We start from the raw sequence: 13,268 nt of genomic DNA on the forward strand, positions 1-13,268 counted from the left end.
GGTTTTCAATGGACCGCCGTTTGACATGTCGATAGAGTGATTGGTGGTATTCAATGGACCGCCGTTTGACATGTCGATAGAGTGAGTGGTGGTATTCAATGGACCGCCGTTTAACATGTCGATAGAGTGAGTGGTGGTATTCAGTGGTCCGTCGTTTGACATGTCGATAGAGTTAAAGGGTGGTATTCAATGGACCGTCGTTTGACATGACGATAGAGTGAGTGGTGGTATTCAATGTACCGCCGTTTGACATGTCGATAGAGTGAGCGGTGGTATTCAATGGACCGCCGTTTGACATGTCGATAGAGTGAGTTGTGGTATTCTTTGGTTCGCTATTTGACATGTCGATAGAGTTAGAGGGTGGTATTCAAAGTACTGCCGTTTGACATGTCGATAGAGTGAGTGGTGGTATTCAGTGGTCCGTCGTTTGACATGTCAATAGAGTGAGTGGTGGCATTCAATGTACCGCCGTTTGACATGTCGATAGAGTGAATGGTGGTATGCAATGTACCGCCGTTTGACATGTCGATAGAGTGAGCGGTGGTATTCAATGGACCGCCGTTTGACATGTCGATAGAGTGAGTGGTGGTATTCAATGGACCGCCGTTTGACATGTCGATAGAGTGAGTGGTGGTATTCAATGTACCGCCGTTTGACATATCGATAGAGTGAGTGATGGTATTCAATGGACCGCCGTTTGACATGTCGATAGAGTGAGTGATGGTATTCAATGGACTGCCGTTTGACATGTCGATAGAGTGATTGGTGGTTTTCTTTGGTCCGCCGTTTGACATGTCGATAGAGTGGATGGTGGTATTCAATGGACAGACGTTTGACATGTCGATAGAATGAGTGGCGGTATTCAATGGACCGCCGTTTGACATATCGATAGAGTGAGTGATGGTATTCAATGGACCGCCGTTTGACATGTCGATAGAGTGAGTGATGGTATTCAATGGACTGCCGTTTGACATGTCGATAGAGTGATTGGTGGTTTTCTTTGGTCCGCCGTTTGACATGTCGATAGAGTGGATGGTGGTATTCAATGGACAGACGTTTGACATGTCGATAGAATGAGTGGCGGTATTCAATGGACCGCCGTTTGACATGTCGATAGAGTGAGTGGTGGTATTTTTTTTACCGCCGTTTGACATGTCGATAGAGTGGGTGGTGGTATTAAATGGACAGACGTTTGACATGTCGATAGAATGAGTGGCGGTATTCAATGGACCGCCGTTTGACATGTCGATAGAGAGAGTGGTGGTATTCTTTGGTCCGCCGTTTGACATGTCGATAGAGTGAGTGGTGGTATTAAATGGTCCGCCATTTGACATGTCGATAGAGTGAGTGGCGGTATTCAATGGACCGCCGTTTGACATGTCGATAGAGTTAGTGGTGGTATTCTTTGGACCGCCGTTTGACATGTCGATAGAGTTAGTGGTTCTCTGTCCTACTATGTAGTTTTACTTCTATCCCAGAATTCCAGATTTTTTTGTTTCAAATAGTCCCGTCCTTCCGTCTGGTGTGGTCACATGGTCTTATCATATTGATTGGTTCAGAACGATTATATCATTGTTACTTTTTTTTTATCTCGTTTCATAATGATGGACTGTTTCGTATCATCATGGAATGGTCACATGACCAGATCCACCTAGTCCGGTAAAACTAATTGATCGTCATGAGTCCAACAATGTGATTTGGTCTGACAAAGCTTAGCCCCTTTGGTCACGTCAATATATGTTACGCGTCTTCGCTATTTTCATTTTATTGTTTGACGAATTGAGGATTGTTTGTTTGTTTTGGTCACATGACTTTCCCTTCACTTGTCTCTTTGTTTAGGAATTAATGATCTTTCAGCCTATTGACACTTGGATATTTTTGGTTGACAAGGCTCATTTGATTGACAGAAGGAAAAACTTGGTCGACAGAAGGACACACTTAACAGACTGTTGGAAACACTTGATTGACAGGTGAATACATTTGATTGGCAGATAGATACAGTTGCGTTACAGTCGGATAAACTTGATTGACAGATATACATGACTGTAGTATATTACATAGCCGTAGCTGAGGCGATTGCACATCTATTTTAAATGTGCTAAAGATTTGCTTGTAAAGTATTAATCCCTTATACAACTTGTAATCCTGACAACCTACAAGGTTCGTGCATATGCATCGACTTATGACCTTGTGATATGACCTTGACTTTTACTGACACGCTGAGATTGAGGTGATAGGTTCTTGTAATCTGTACCAATATTTTAACACCATGGCATCTTGTTATAAATTGGTGCTGTGATAAGGGAGTTGGGATATATTAGAGTGTAATCTGACACAGGGTTTTAGTGGTGTTACGACATGTCATTGTACTATATCTAAGGACTGAAACTAGCATGCAACGTCTCAGACTACGCCAATAAAAACACGTTAGATTTGATCGGCAAAAACAAATGTCTTGATGCATTCCACATCGGAGTAATAAAATGTATCCGTCTATTTTTCTACGCTGTGGTATCAAATGTAACAATATTTACGAGCGATATACGGCGATTTACTCCTTATCTTGGCAAGCGCGGAGGGATATGACCACACTGCTTTCAGATACAGGGGATGTCTGTGTCAAAGTGGGCAGATAACCCTGCTCTAATTTGTTATAGCGCAATGATTTATGGGAATTTATTTCCCCTATCAAAACATGTCTGTCGTCTACAATCATCATTTGCCTCATAACATCTAGACACCGGTGTATATCATGGTGTTATCAATTGGAAATGTTTCCGATTTTATATTTCAAGTCTTTTGTGTTTCCATGAAGGAGACAGTAGTTTATCTAAAGCTACAAAGACAGTCGGTAGAATTCATGTCTACGGAAACAGACATAAACCTGTCAAACTCCACAGACTCTCCGCTGCTGGTCAACAAACCCGACAATTGGTCAAACATTTTACACTATCCTGGTAGAATCTCGTCCCAACACTCTCCTAGCTTTCCGCCATATAATTCCTCTCTCATGCAATTCAGACTCTCCCCAGAAAATCACTGTAACAATGTTCGTACTTTTTAGGAGTGCCTGTCCTCAGTCTGTTTATCTTAGTCATCACAACACAGCCTGTCCTCAGTCTGTTTATCTTAGTCATCACAACAGTGCCTGTCCTCAGTCTGTTTATCTTAGTCATCACAACACAGCCTGTCCTCAGTCTGTTTATCTTAGTCATCACAACACAGCCTGTCCTCAGTCTGTTTGTCTTAGTCATCAAAACACAGCCTGTCCTCAGTCTGTTTATCTTAGTCATCAAAACACAGCCTGTCCTCAGTCTGTTTATCTTAGTCATCACAACACAGCCTGTCCTCAGTCTGTTTATCTTAGTCATCAAAACACAGCCTGTCCTCAGTCTGTTTATCTTAGTCATCACAACACAGCCTGTCCTCAGTCTGTTTATCTTAGTCATCACAACAGTGCCTGTCCTCAGCCTGTTTATCTTAGTCATCACAACACAGCCTGTCCTCAGTCTGTTTATCTTAGTCATCACAACAGTGCCTGTCCTCAGTCTGTTTATCTTAGTCATCGCAACACAGCCTGTCCTCAGTCTGTTTGTCTTAGTCATCAAAACACAGCCTGTCCTCAGTCTGTTTGTCTTAGTCATCACAACACAGCCTGTCCTCAGTCTGTTTATCTTAGTCATCACAACACAGCCTGTCCTCAGTCTGTTTGTCTTAGTCATCCCAACAGGGTCTGTTCTCAGTCTGTTAGTCTTAGTCATCAAAACACAGCCTGTCCTCAGTCTGTTTGTCTTAGTCATCACAACACAGCCTGTCCTCAGTCTGTTTATCTTAGTCATCACAACACAGCCTGTCCTCAGTCTGTTTATCTTAGTCATCACAACAGTGCCTGTCCTCAGTCTGTTTATCTTAGTCATCGCAACACAGCCTGTCCTCAGTCTGTTTGTCTTAGTCATCAAAACACAGCCTGTCCTCAGTCTGTTTGTCTTAGTCATCACAACACAGCCTGTCCTCAGTCTGTTTATCTTAGTCATCACAACACAGCCTGTCCTCAGTCTGTTTGTCTTAGTCATCCCAACAGGGTCTGTCCTTAGTCTGTTTGTCTTAGTCATCAAAACACAGCCTGTCCTCAGTCTGTTTATCTTAGTCATCAAAACACGGCCTGTCCTCAGTGTGTTTATCTTAGTGATCACAACAGAGTCTGTTCTCAGTCTGTTAGTCTTAGTCATCAAAACACAGCCTGTCCTCAGTCTGTTTATCTTAGTCATCAAAACACAGCCTGTCCTCAGTCTGTTTATCTTAGTCATCAAAACACAGCCTGTCCTTAGTCTGTTTGTCTTAGTCATCAAAACACAGCCTGTCCTCAGTCTGTTTATCTTAGTAATCAAAACACAGCCTGTCCTCAGTCTGTTTGTCTTAGTCATCACAACAGAGTATGTCCTCAGTCTGTTTGTCTTAGTCATCAAAACCAGGTCTGTCCTTAGTCAGTGTTTCCCAGTTTTGTTAATCATCAAACCGGGTCTGTTCTCAGTCAGTTTATCATAATTTTTAGTCATCAAACCAGATATATGCTGGTACAGCTCTGTTTTAGCCAATTATACACTAATTGTGCTGGTACAGCATACACTAGTTGTGCTGGTACAGTATACACTAGTTGTGCTGGTTCAGCATACACTAGTTGTGTTGGTCCAGCTATGTTTTAGCCAGTATACACTAGTTGTGCTGGTCCAGCTCTGTCTTAGCCTCTAAACACTACTTGTTCTGGCACAGCTATGTTTTAGCCAGTATACACTAGTTGTGTTGGTCCAGCTATGTTTTAGCCAGTATACACTAGTTGTGCTGGTCCAGCTCTGTCTTAGCCTCTAAACACTACTTGTTCTGGCACAGCTATGTTTTAGCCAGTATACACTAGTTGTGTTGGTCCAGCTATGTTTTAGCCAGTATACACTAGTTGTGCTGGTCCAGCTCTGTCTTAGCCTCTAAACACTACTTGTTCTGGCACAGCTATGTTTTAGCCAGTATACACTAGTCGTGCTGGAACAGCTCTGTTTTAGCCAGTATACACTAATTGTGCTGGTCCAGCTATATTTTAGCCAGTATACACTAGTTGTGTTGGTCCAGCTATGTTTTAACCAGTATATACTAGTTGTGCTGGTCCAGCTATATTTTAGCCAGTATACACTAGTTGTGTTGGTCCAGCTATGTTTTAGCCAGTATACACTAATTGTGCTGGTCCAGCTATATTTTAGCCAGTATACACTAGTTGTGCTGGTCCAGCTCTGTTTTAACCAGTATATACTAGTTGTGCTGGTTCAGCATACACTAGTTGTGCTGGTCCAGCTATGTTTTAGCCAGTATATACTAGTTGTGCTGTTTCAGCAGACACTAGTTGTGCTGGTCCAGCTATGTTTTAACCAGTATACACTAGTTGTGCTGGTACAGCATACACTAGTTGTGCTGGTACAGCTATGTTTTAGCCAGTATACACTAGTTGTGCTGGTCCAGCTCTGTCTTTAGCCTCTAAACACTACTTGTTCTGGTACAGCTATGTTTTAGCCAGTACACACTCGTTGTGCTAGTCCAGCTGTGTTTTAGCCAGTATACACTTATTGTGCTGGTACAGCTATGTTTTAGCCAGTATACACTAGTTGTGCTGGTACAGCTATGTTTTAGCCAGTATACACTAGTTGTGCTGGTACAGCTATGTTTTAACCAGTATATACTAGTTGTGCTGGTCCAGCTATATTTTAGCCAGTATACACTAGTTGTGTTGGTCCAGCTATGTTTTAGCCAGTATACACTAGTTGTGTTGGTCCAGCTATGTTTTAACCAGTATATACTAGTTGTGCTGGTCCAGCTATATTTTAGCCAGTATACACTAGTTGTGCTGGTACAGCTATGTTTTAGCCAGTATACACTAGTTGTGTTGGTCCAGCTATGTTTTAACCAGTATATACTAGTTGTGCTGGTCCAGCTATATTTTAGCCAGTATACACTAGTTGTGTTGGTCCAGCTATGTTTTAGCCAGTATACACTAATTGTGCTGGTCCAGCTATATTTTAGCCAGTATACACTAGTTGTGCTGGTCCAGCTCTGTTTTAACCAGTATATACTAGTTGTGCTGGTTCAGCATACACTAGTTGTGCTGGTCCAGCTATGTTTTAGCCAGTATACACTAGTTGTGCTGGTTCAGCATACACTAGTTGTGCTGGTCCAGCTATGTTTTAACCAGTATACACTAGTTGTGCTGGTACAGCATACACTAGTTGTGCTGGTACAGCTGTTTTAGCCAGTATACACTAGTTGTGCTGGTCCAGCTCTGTCTTTAGCCTCTAAACACTACTTGTTCTGGTACAGCTATGTTTTAGCCAGTACACACTCGTTGTGCTAGTCCAGCTGTGTTTTAGCCAGTATACACTAGTTGTGCTGGTACAGCTATGTTTTAGCCAGTATACACTAGTTGTGCTGGTACAGCTATGTTTTAGCCAGTATACACTAGTTGTGCTGGTACAGCTATGTTTTAGCCAGTATACACTAGTTGTGCTGGTACAGCTATGTTTTAGCCAGTATACATTAGAAAATACTCTTGGTCGATGTTTATGCTGCTTCAATTGTGAGTTCATATACCGATTATTCTACAGATCGTCACACACGGAGTTGGTTATCTTCTCTTGAGGCTGGCAGGAATCGGTGTAGTATTTACCAGTATCGCTCTCAAGTCAGAAAATGATAGACCAGAAAAGTCTGTGGTTTACACAGGTAAGATAGAAAATGAATATCAAATTGCCCTCTTCCATTCGTCAGATACCCTCCTTCCGGTCGTCACGGAATAGTGGCTTTCCACCCCAATACGTGAAAAGTTGTTGATTAATTTCTAAAATGCCTTACTTTGGTATTAATCAACCCTCCACTGTCGATTGTTGTTTTAATGACAAGCATATTGTTTCCATAACATAACAATCTTTCAGGACCGGAAGTTGGTAATATATACACGTTTCATGATGAAAATTCAAGTTACTAAAAAGAGATGGTTCTGTATGGGCGTTAGATATTGTTACCGTTTTATGAATGTCTTAGCAATGACTGCTATTCCTGTTTACTGATTGTAAAAGTAAAATGTGCGAAACTGCGGCTGCTCACGTGTGAAAAAGGTTATGGAATGTTTCACCTTGACAGTTGTTGGCGGTAATGGACACACTGTACAATTGCCGAGATGAAAGATGGCAGGCGCCGTGTGACAGACTCGCCCATCTAATCAGGTCTGGCTAATGTTGATCGGGTCTGGTCTGAAACATCACAGACGTCGCCATGTTTACCTTTCAGCTGTTTAAAACGATACAATTCCTGCTCTCCAGAACCTTCAACAGTGTCGGCGATAGCCCCGGCCGCTCTCACGGGTGTTGAGAGATGCTACGTGATGCTGTCATGTTTCTGGCAATTCTGAAGGGTGTTAGATAAATTCTATCTACTCAAATCGTTCATTCAACATCTGAGAAAGTCGACTCGGGCTGTTCTATGGATTGTCCGTTACCTGTTAGCGGGTAAGCCTATTGTACATTTACGAAACCGGTAGACTCATACAAACATCTGGTACACAAGATAAATGAAGAAATCAAGGAACGATAGTTTGGAAACTTACCACAATGAAAGACGTATATAACGTTTACAGAATACAAATGACACATCAGAACAGTTTACAGCACATAAAACATTAATCGGCATCAATAAAGGACATCAATAAAGACATACCGAAACATTATCATGAATAAAGGTCATATCAGACACACCGGAACTTCGACATCAATTAAGGACATATCAGACACACCGGGCCATCGACATCAATAAAGGACATATCAGACACACCGAAACATTATCATGAATAAAGGACATATCAGACACACCGGAACATCGACATCAATAAAAGGACATATCAGACACACCGGAACTCCGACATCAATAAAGGAGATATCAGACACACCGAAACATTAACATGAATAAAGGACATATCAGACACACCGGAACTCCGACATCAATAAAGGACATATCAGACACACCGGAACTCCGACATCAATAAAGGACATATCAGACACACCGGAACTCCGACATCAATAAAGGACATATCAGACACACCAGAACATCGACATCAATAAAGGACATATCAGACACACCGGACCTCCGACATCAATAAAGGACATATCAGACACACCAGAACATCGACATCAATAAAGGACATATCAGACACACCGGAACATCGACATCAATAAAGGACATATCAGACACACTGGAATATCGACATCAATAAAGGACATATCAGACACACCGGAACATCGACATCAATAAAGGACATATCAGACACACCGGAACATCGACATCAATAAAGGACATATCAGACACACTGGAATATCGACATCAATAAAGGACATATCAGACACACCGGAACATCGACATCAATAAAGGACATATCAGACACACCGGAACATCGACATCAATAAAGGACATATCAGACACACCGGAACATCGACATCAATAAAAGGACATATCAGACACACCGGAACATCGACATCAATAAAGGACATATCAGACACACCGGAACATCGACATCAATAAAAGGACATATCAGACACACCGGAACATCGACATCAATAAAGGACATATCAGACACACCGGAACATCGACATCAATAAAAGGACATATCAGACACACCGGAACATCGACATCAATAAAGGACATATCAGACACACCGGAACATCGACATCAATAAAGGACATATCAGACACACCGGAACATCGACATCAATAAAGGACATATCAGACACACTGGAACATCGACATCAATAAAAGGACATATCAGACACACCGGAACATCGACATCAATAAAGGACATATCAGACACACCGGGCCATCGACATCAATAAAGGACATATCAGACACACCGGAACATCGACATCAATAAAGGACATATCAGACACACCGGAACATCGACATCAATAAAGGACATATCAGACACACTGGAACATCGACATCAATAAAAGGACATATCAGACACACCGGAACATCGACATCAATAAAGGACATATCAGACACACCGGGCCATCGACATCAATAAAGGACATATCAGACACACCGGAACTTCGACATCAATAAAGGACATATCAGACACACTGGAACATCGACATCAATAAAGGACATTTCAGACACACCGGAACATCGACATCAATGAAGGATATATCAGACACGGGTACTCTGGTCGCCTCATTTTGTCACCGTTAAGATACACAATCCGACTTTATACACTGGGATATTAGCCGCCCTATGGTCACCTCATTATATGTAACCATTGACCCTTGGAATCATTCTGCGTTATGATGTTACATGTCCTGTGGCCGTCTCAGTCTATCTCCGTTACAATACGTCGTCCTGTGGCCTCACATTTTATCCATTATGATACGTCGCCCTGTGGTCTCAGTCTGTCTCCGTTACAATACGTCGTCCTGTGGCCTCACATTTTATCCGTTATGATACGTCGCCCTGTGGTCTCAGTCTGTCTCCGTTACAATACGTCGTCCTGTGGCCTCACATTTTATCCGTTATGATACGTCGCCCTGTGGTCTCAGTCTGTCTCCGTTACAATACGTCGTCCTGTGGCCTCACATTTTATCCGTTATGATACGTCGCCCTGTGGCTTCACATTTTATCCGTTATGATACGTCGCCCTGTGGTCTCAGTCTGTCTCCGTTACGATACGTCGCCCTGTGGCCTCAGTCTGTCTCCGTTACGATACGTCGCCCTGTGGCCTCAGTCTGTCTCCGTTATGATACGTCGCCTTGTGGCCTAAGTTTGTCTCCGTTATGATACGTCGCCCTGTGGCATCAGCCTGTCTCCGTTACGATACGTCGATCTGTGGCCTCAGTCTGTCTCCGTTACGATATGTTACCCTGTGGTCTGAATCTCTCTGCGTTTGATACGTCGCCCTGTTGCATCAGCCTGTCTCCGTTATGATACGTCGCCCTGTGGCCGCAGGCTGTCTCCATTATAATACGTCGCCCTGTGCCCTCGGTCTGTCTCCGTTACGATACATTACCCTGTGGCATCAGCCTGTCTCCATTACAGTTAGCTTGATACATCGCGATAAAATACTGCCTCATATTAGATGTTTTCTTTTAAGGAAAAAAAATCTTATAAAAGACAAATAATTTAATTGTAAATCATAAAAGAAATGTTTGGAGCCGGTAAGATGTTTTTAGCCTGATCCCAGGAATCGATTATATTCTCTTTCAGCTTGAACTGAGTTTGTGAGTGAAACAGGCTGTGTAGACTCGGGATCTGCCAAAGTTATCGGCCACGATTAGACTTCTGTCTCTCCCCGGGCTCTTAGGTCATGACCTTACACCGACACCCTCACCCTGACATCTAATTCTTCTTTTATGAAGATTAAGTCTGTAAAACTGATACAACAACAACAGTAGAACGTGTGTTTTAACAAGAAAGCCTTCCCAGCCGGCGATATTAATGTGTCGACAGAGTCTACACAGTTTGTAACTAGAACACAGCGTTACGACACTTTCTTCCCTTGCATGTGATCGCATTCATTAAAAAGCTTCATAGAAACTGTGTGAGGTGTACTATCAAGCATTTCATTTATTTTTTATGATCATATGCATGTAGCCTAGTCTGAAGATGACACGAAAGCTCATTTATGAATGAGAATTTTCGTCCCAGTTCTTACTTACAGTGATTGTACCCCCATACAACATTTATATATAATATAATTAGTACGATTTTTTTATCACACTTTACGTTGCATGAATAACAATTAATTTAGTTTTATACATGTATATAAGTATATTTGTACGGCACACATATCTACACTGCCTATATAGAACACCGGACATTGACCTAAGCACACCAGACACATATATGAACGTCTTCAGATTCAGTTAAAACTAACGCCAGTAGTTTAAATCCCTGTCAACAATTACAGGACAAATACTTGATAAATCTATCAATTTTTTATCTGGGACTATCATTTTTAGCCTGAACGTATATAACCATTAACTAACATCAAAATAAACACACTTAACGAATCATCATGTAGTATACCCCATTGTTCTTATTTGTCAATAAGTATTGTACAGAAAGGCATTCTAATGTACTACAGTAAGTGTAGCCACAGATGTCTGTGTAAGGGAGGGGGTAGGGGCGAGTGGGGGCGGGTGGAGTCATTAATTGAGAAATACATAACTGAAAAAATTGCTTTGATATGAAATATAAACTACACACGGTCACGAGGAAACGGTGACCAAGCGTCCCGAGCAATGTACGTTCGTGTGTATGTCAAGGCGCCAAGGGTCGAGCTCCGGGTCATGTACCGTACAGTTACCTCCCGCAAGGCTCTGACAGCTCGGACTTTGAATAACACCGGGGTCTATTGTCTCATTTGTTAAAAGGTGCAAAACATTGTCACAATATGAGTTATCCTCCCTCCCATCGAGACTGATATCTAATTATTGTAATTCCTCAGCGTCAACATATCAGACTTCAAAGCCATCACACAGAAACTAACGAGGTCTTTTGTTACGGTATCAACAAGTACGCATGTTTAACATTATCGGTTATTATAACACACGTGAGATAGCATTAACTCTAGTTAATATATCAATATGTACACATGAAGGTAGCTATACGTCCCTGGTTAGTATTAACTAGAGTTTAGACAAAAGCTATAAGTTCCACACCCCTAGTTAGTATTAAACATAGTTTCGACAACAAATATCATCAGTTCTACGTCCCTGGTTAGTATTAACTAGGTTTTAGACAACAAATGTAAGTTCTAAGTCCCTCCCAGTATTAACTGTGATTTGGACAATATATTTGCATTTATATGTATCTGACAATACTAACTAGGTTTTAGGATAAGGTATATGTATTGAAATCTAACAAAATCTAAAATCATGAAAGGACATACATAAAATACTTACATGACAATTATAGACATTAGGAGATACTATAAGTATTTAAAATATAAATATTAGAACAATATCCAACCCTTTTGATGATTGCATTTTATAAAGTACCAATCAATATCATTAGGATTTTCCACTCACGACAGTTTTAGTCACTGATACCAAAGTCTTACCAGACATACAGGACACTGTCTTACCAGACATACAGGACACTGTCTTACCAGACATACAGGACATTGTCTTACCAGACATACAGGACATTGTCTTACCAGACATACAGGACACTGTCTTACCAGACATACAGGACATTGTCTTTCCAGACATACAGGACACTGTCTTACCAGACATACAGGACACTGTCTTACCAGACATACAGGACATTGTCTTTCCAGACATACAGGACACTGTCTTACCAGACATACAGGACACTGTCTTACCAGACATACAGGACATTGTCTTTCCAGACATACAGGACACTGTCTTACCAGACATACAGGACATTGTCTTACCCGACATACAGGACACTGTCTTACCAGACATACAGGACACTGTCTTACCAGACATACAGGACATTGTATTTCCAGACATACAGGACACTGTCTTACCAGACATACAGGACACTGTCTTACTAACCATACAGGACACTGTCTTACCAACTATACAGGACACTGTCTTACCAGACATACAGGGCGCTGTCTTACTAGAGGTACAGGACATTGTCTAACCAGACATACAGGACACAGTTTTACTGCATACTGACTTACAAGGTATTCTTAACAAATATCACATCTACAATGTACTTTTTATTAAACAACCTGTTAGTACTGTAAGATGTCAACACCTCTAATCTTTACTCGATAGAGTTCGGGTGATGTACCAATCACCACGGCATAATCTACAGTTCCCTAGATTCAGGTCAATGTATCTGAACAAAATATATGTGAAAATTCGATAGTTTTGAATATTAATGTCAATGGAATGTAGATAATTGGCAATATTACTGACAATTTGAGAATTCATGCTGACAATTTATGGAATTTGACTGATAATATGTGGAATTTGGTAAGGAAGACCCGGGTAAAAGATGTGAGCTCGGCGCTGTATTAGGTTCACCACAGAGGTTAAAAACACTGCGGAATGTGATATGTATGTACTTTAAGATGAAAACACTAGGTCACTTACTCCAACTGTGCATTGAAAACTAAACACAGAAAAGTTGTGTTCACACGGTGTTTTATACATACGCAGCACACAGTACTATCGTTCGTCAAATCCCTGTCTCCATTCTTACCACGCTTATTTCTTA

The 13,268-nt window shown here is 41.5% G+C and overlaps 1 protein-coding gene across 1 annotated transcript; it reads right to left on the minus strand.

The window, feature by feature from the left end:
* Positions 1-353: 353 nt before the first annotated feature.
* LOC132544388 (uncharacterized PPE family protein PPE62-like) lies at positions 354-1,424 on the minus strand. The gene has a single exon (XM_060207972.1). The coding sequence runs from the start codon at positions 1,422-1,424 to the stop codon at positions 354-356; it is 1,071 nt and encodes a 356-aa protein (XP_060063955.1).
* Between the last annotated feature and the right edge of the window lie 11,844 nt (positions 1,425-13,268).

This window comes from Ylistrum balloti, unplaced genomic scaffold (genome assembly GCF_031769215.1).
Source record: "Ylistrum balloti isolate Yb309-2 unplaced genomic scaffold, AGI_CSIRO_Ybal_v1 Utg369796, whole genome shotgun sequence".
NCBI lineage: Eukaryota > Metazoa > Mollusca > Bivalvia > Pectinida > Pectinidae > Ylistrum > Ylistrum balloti.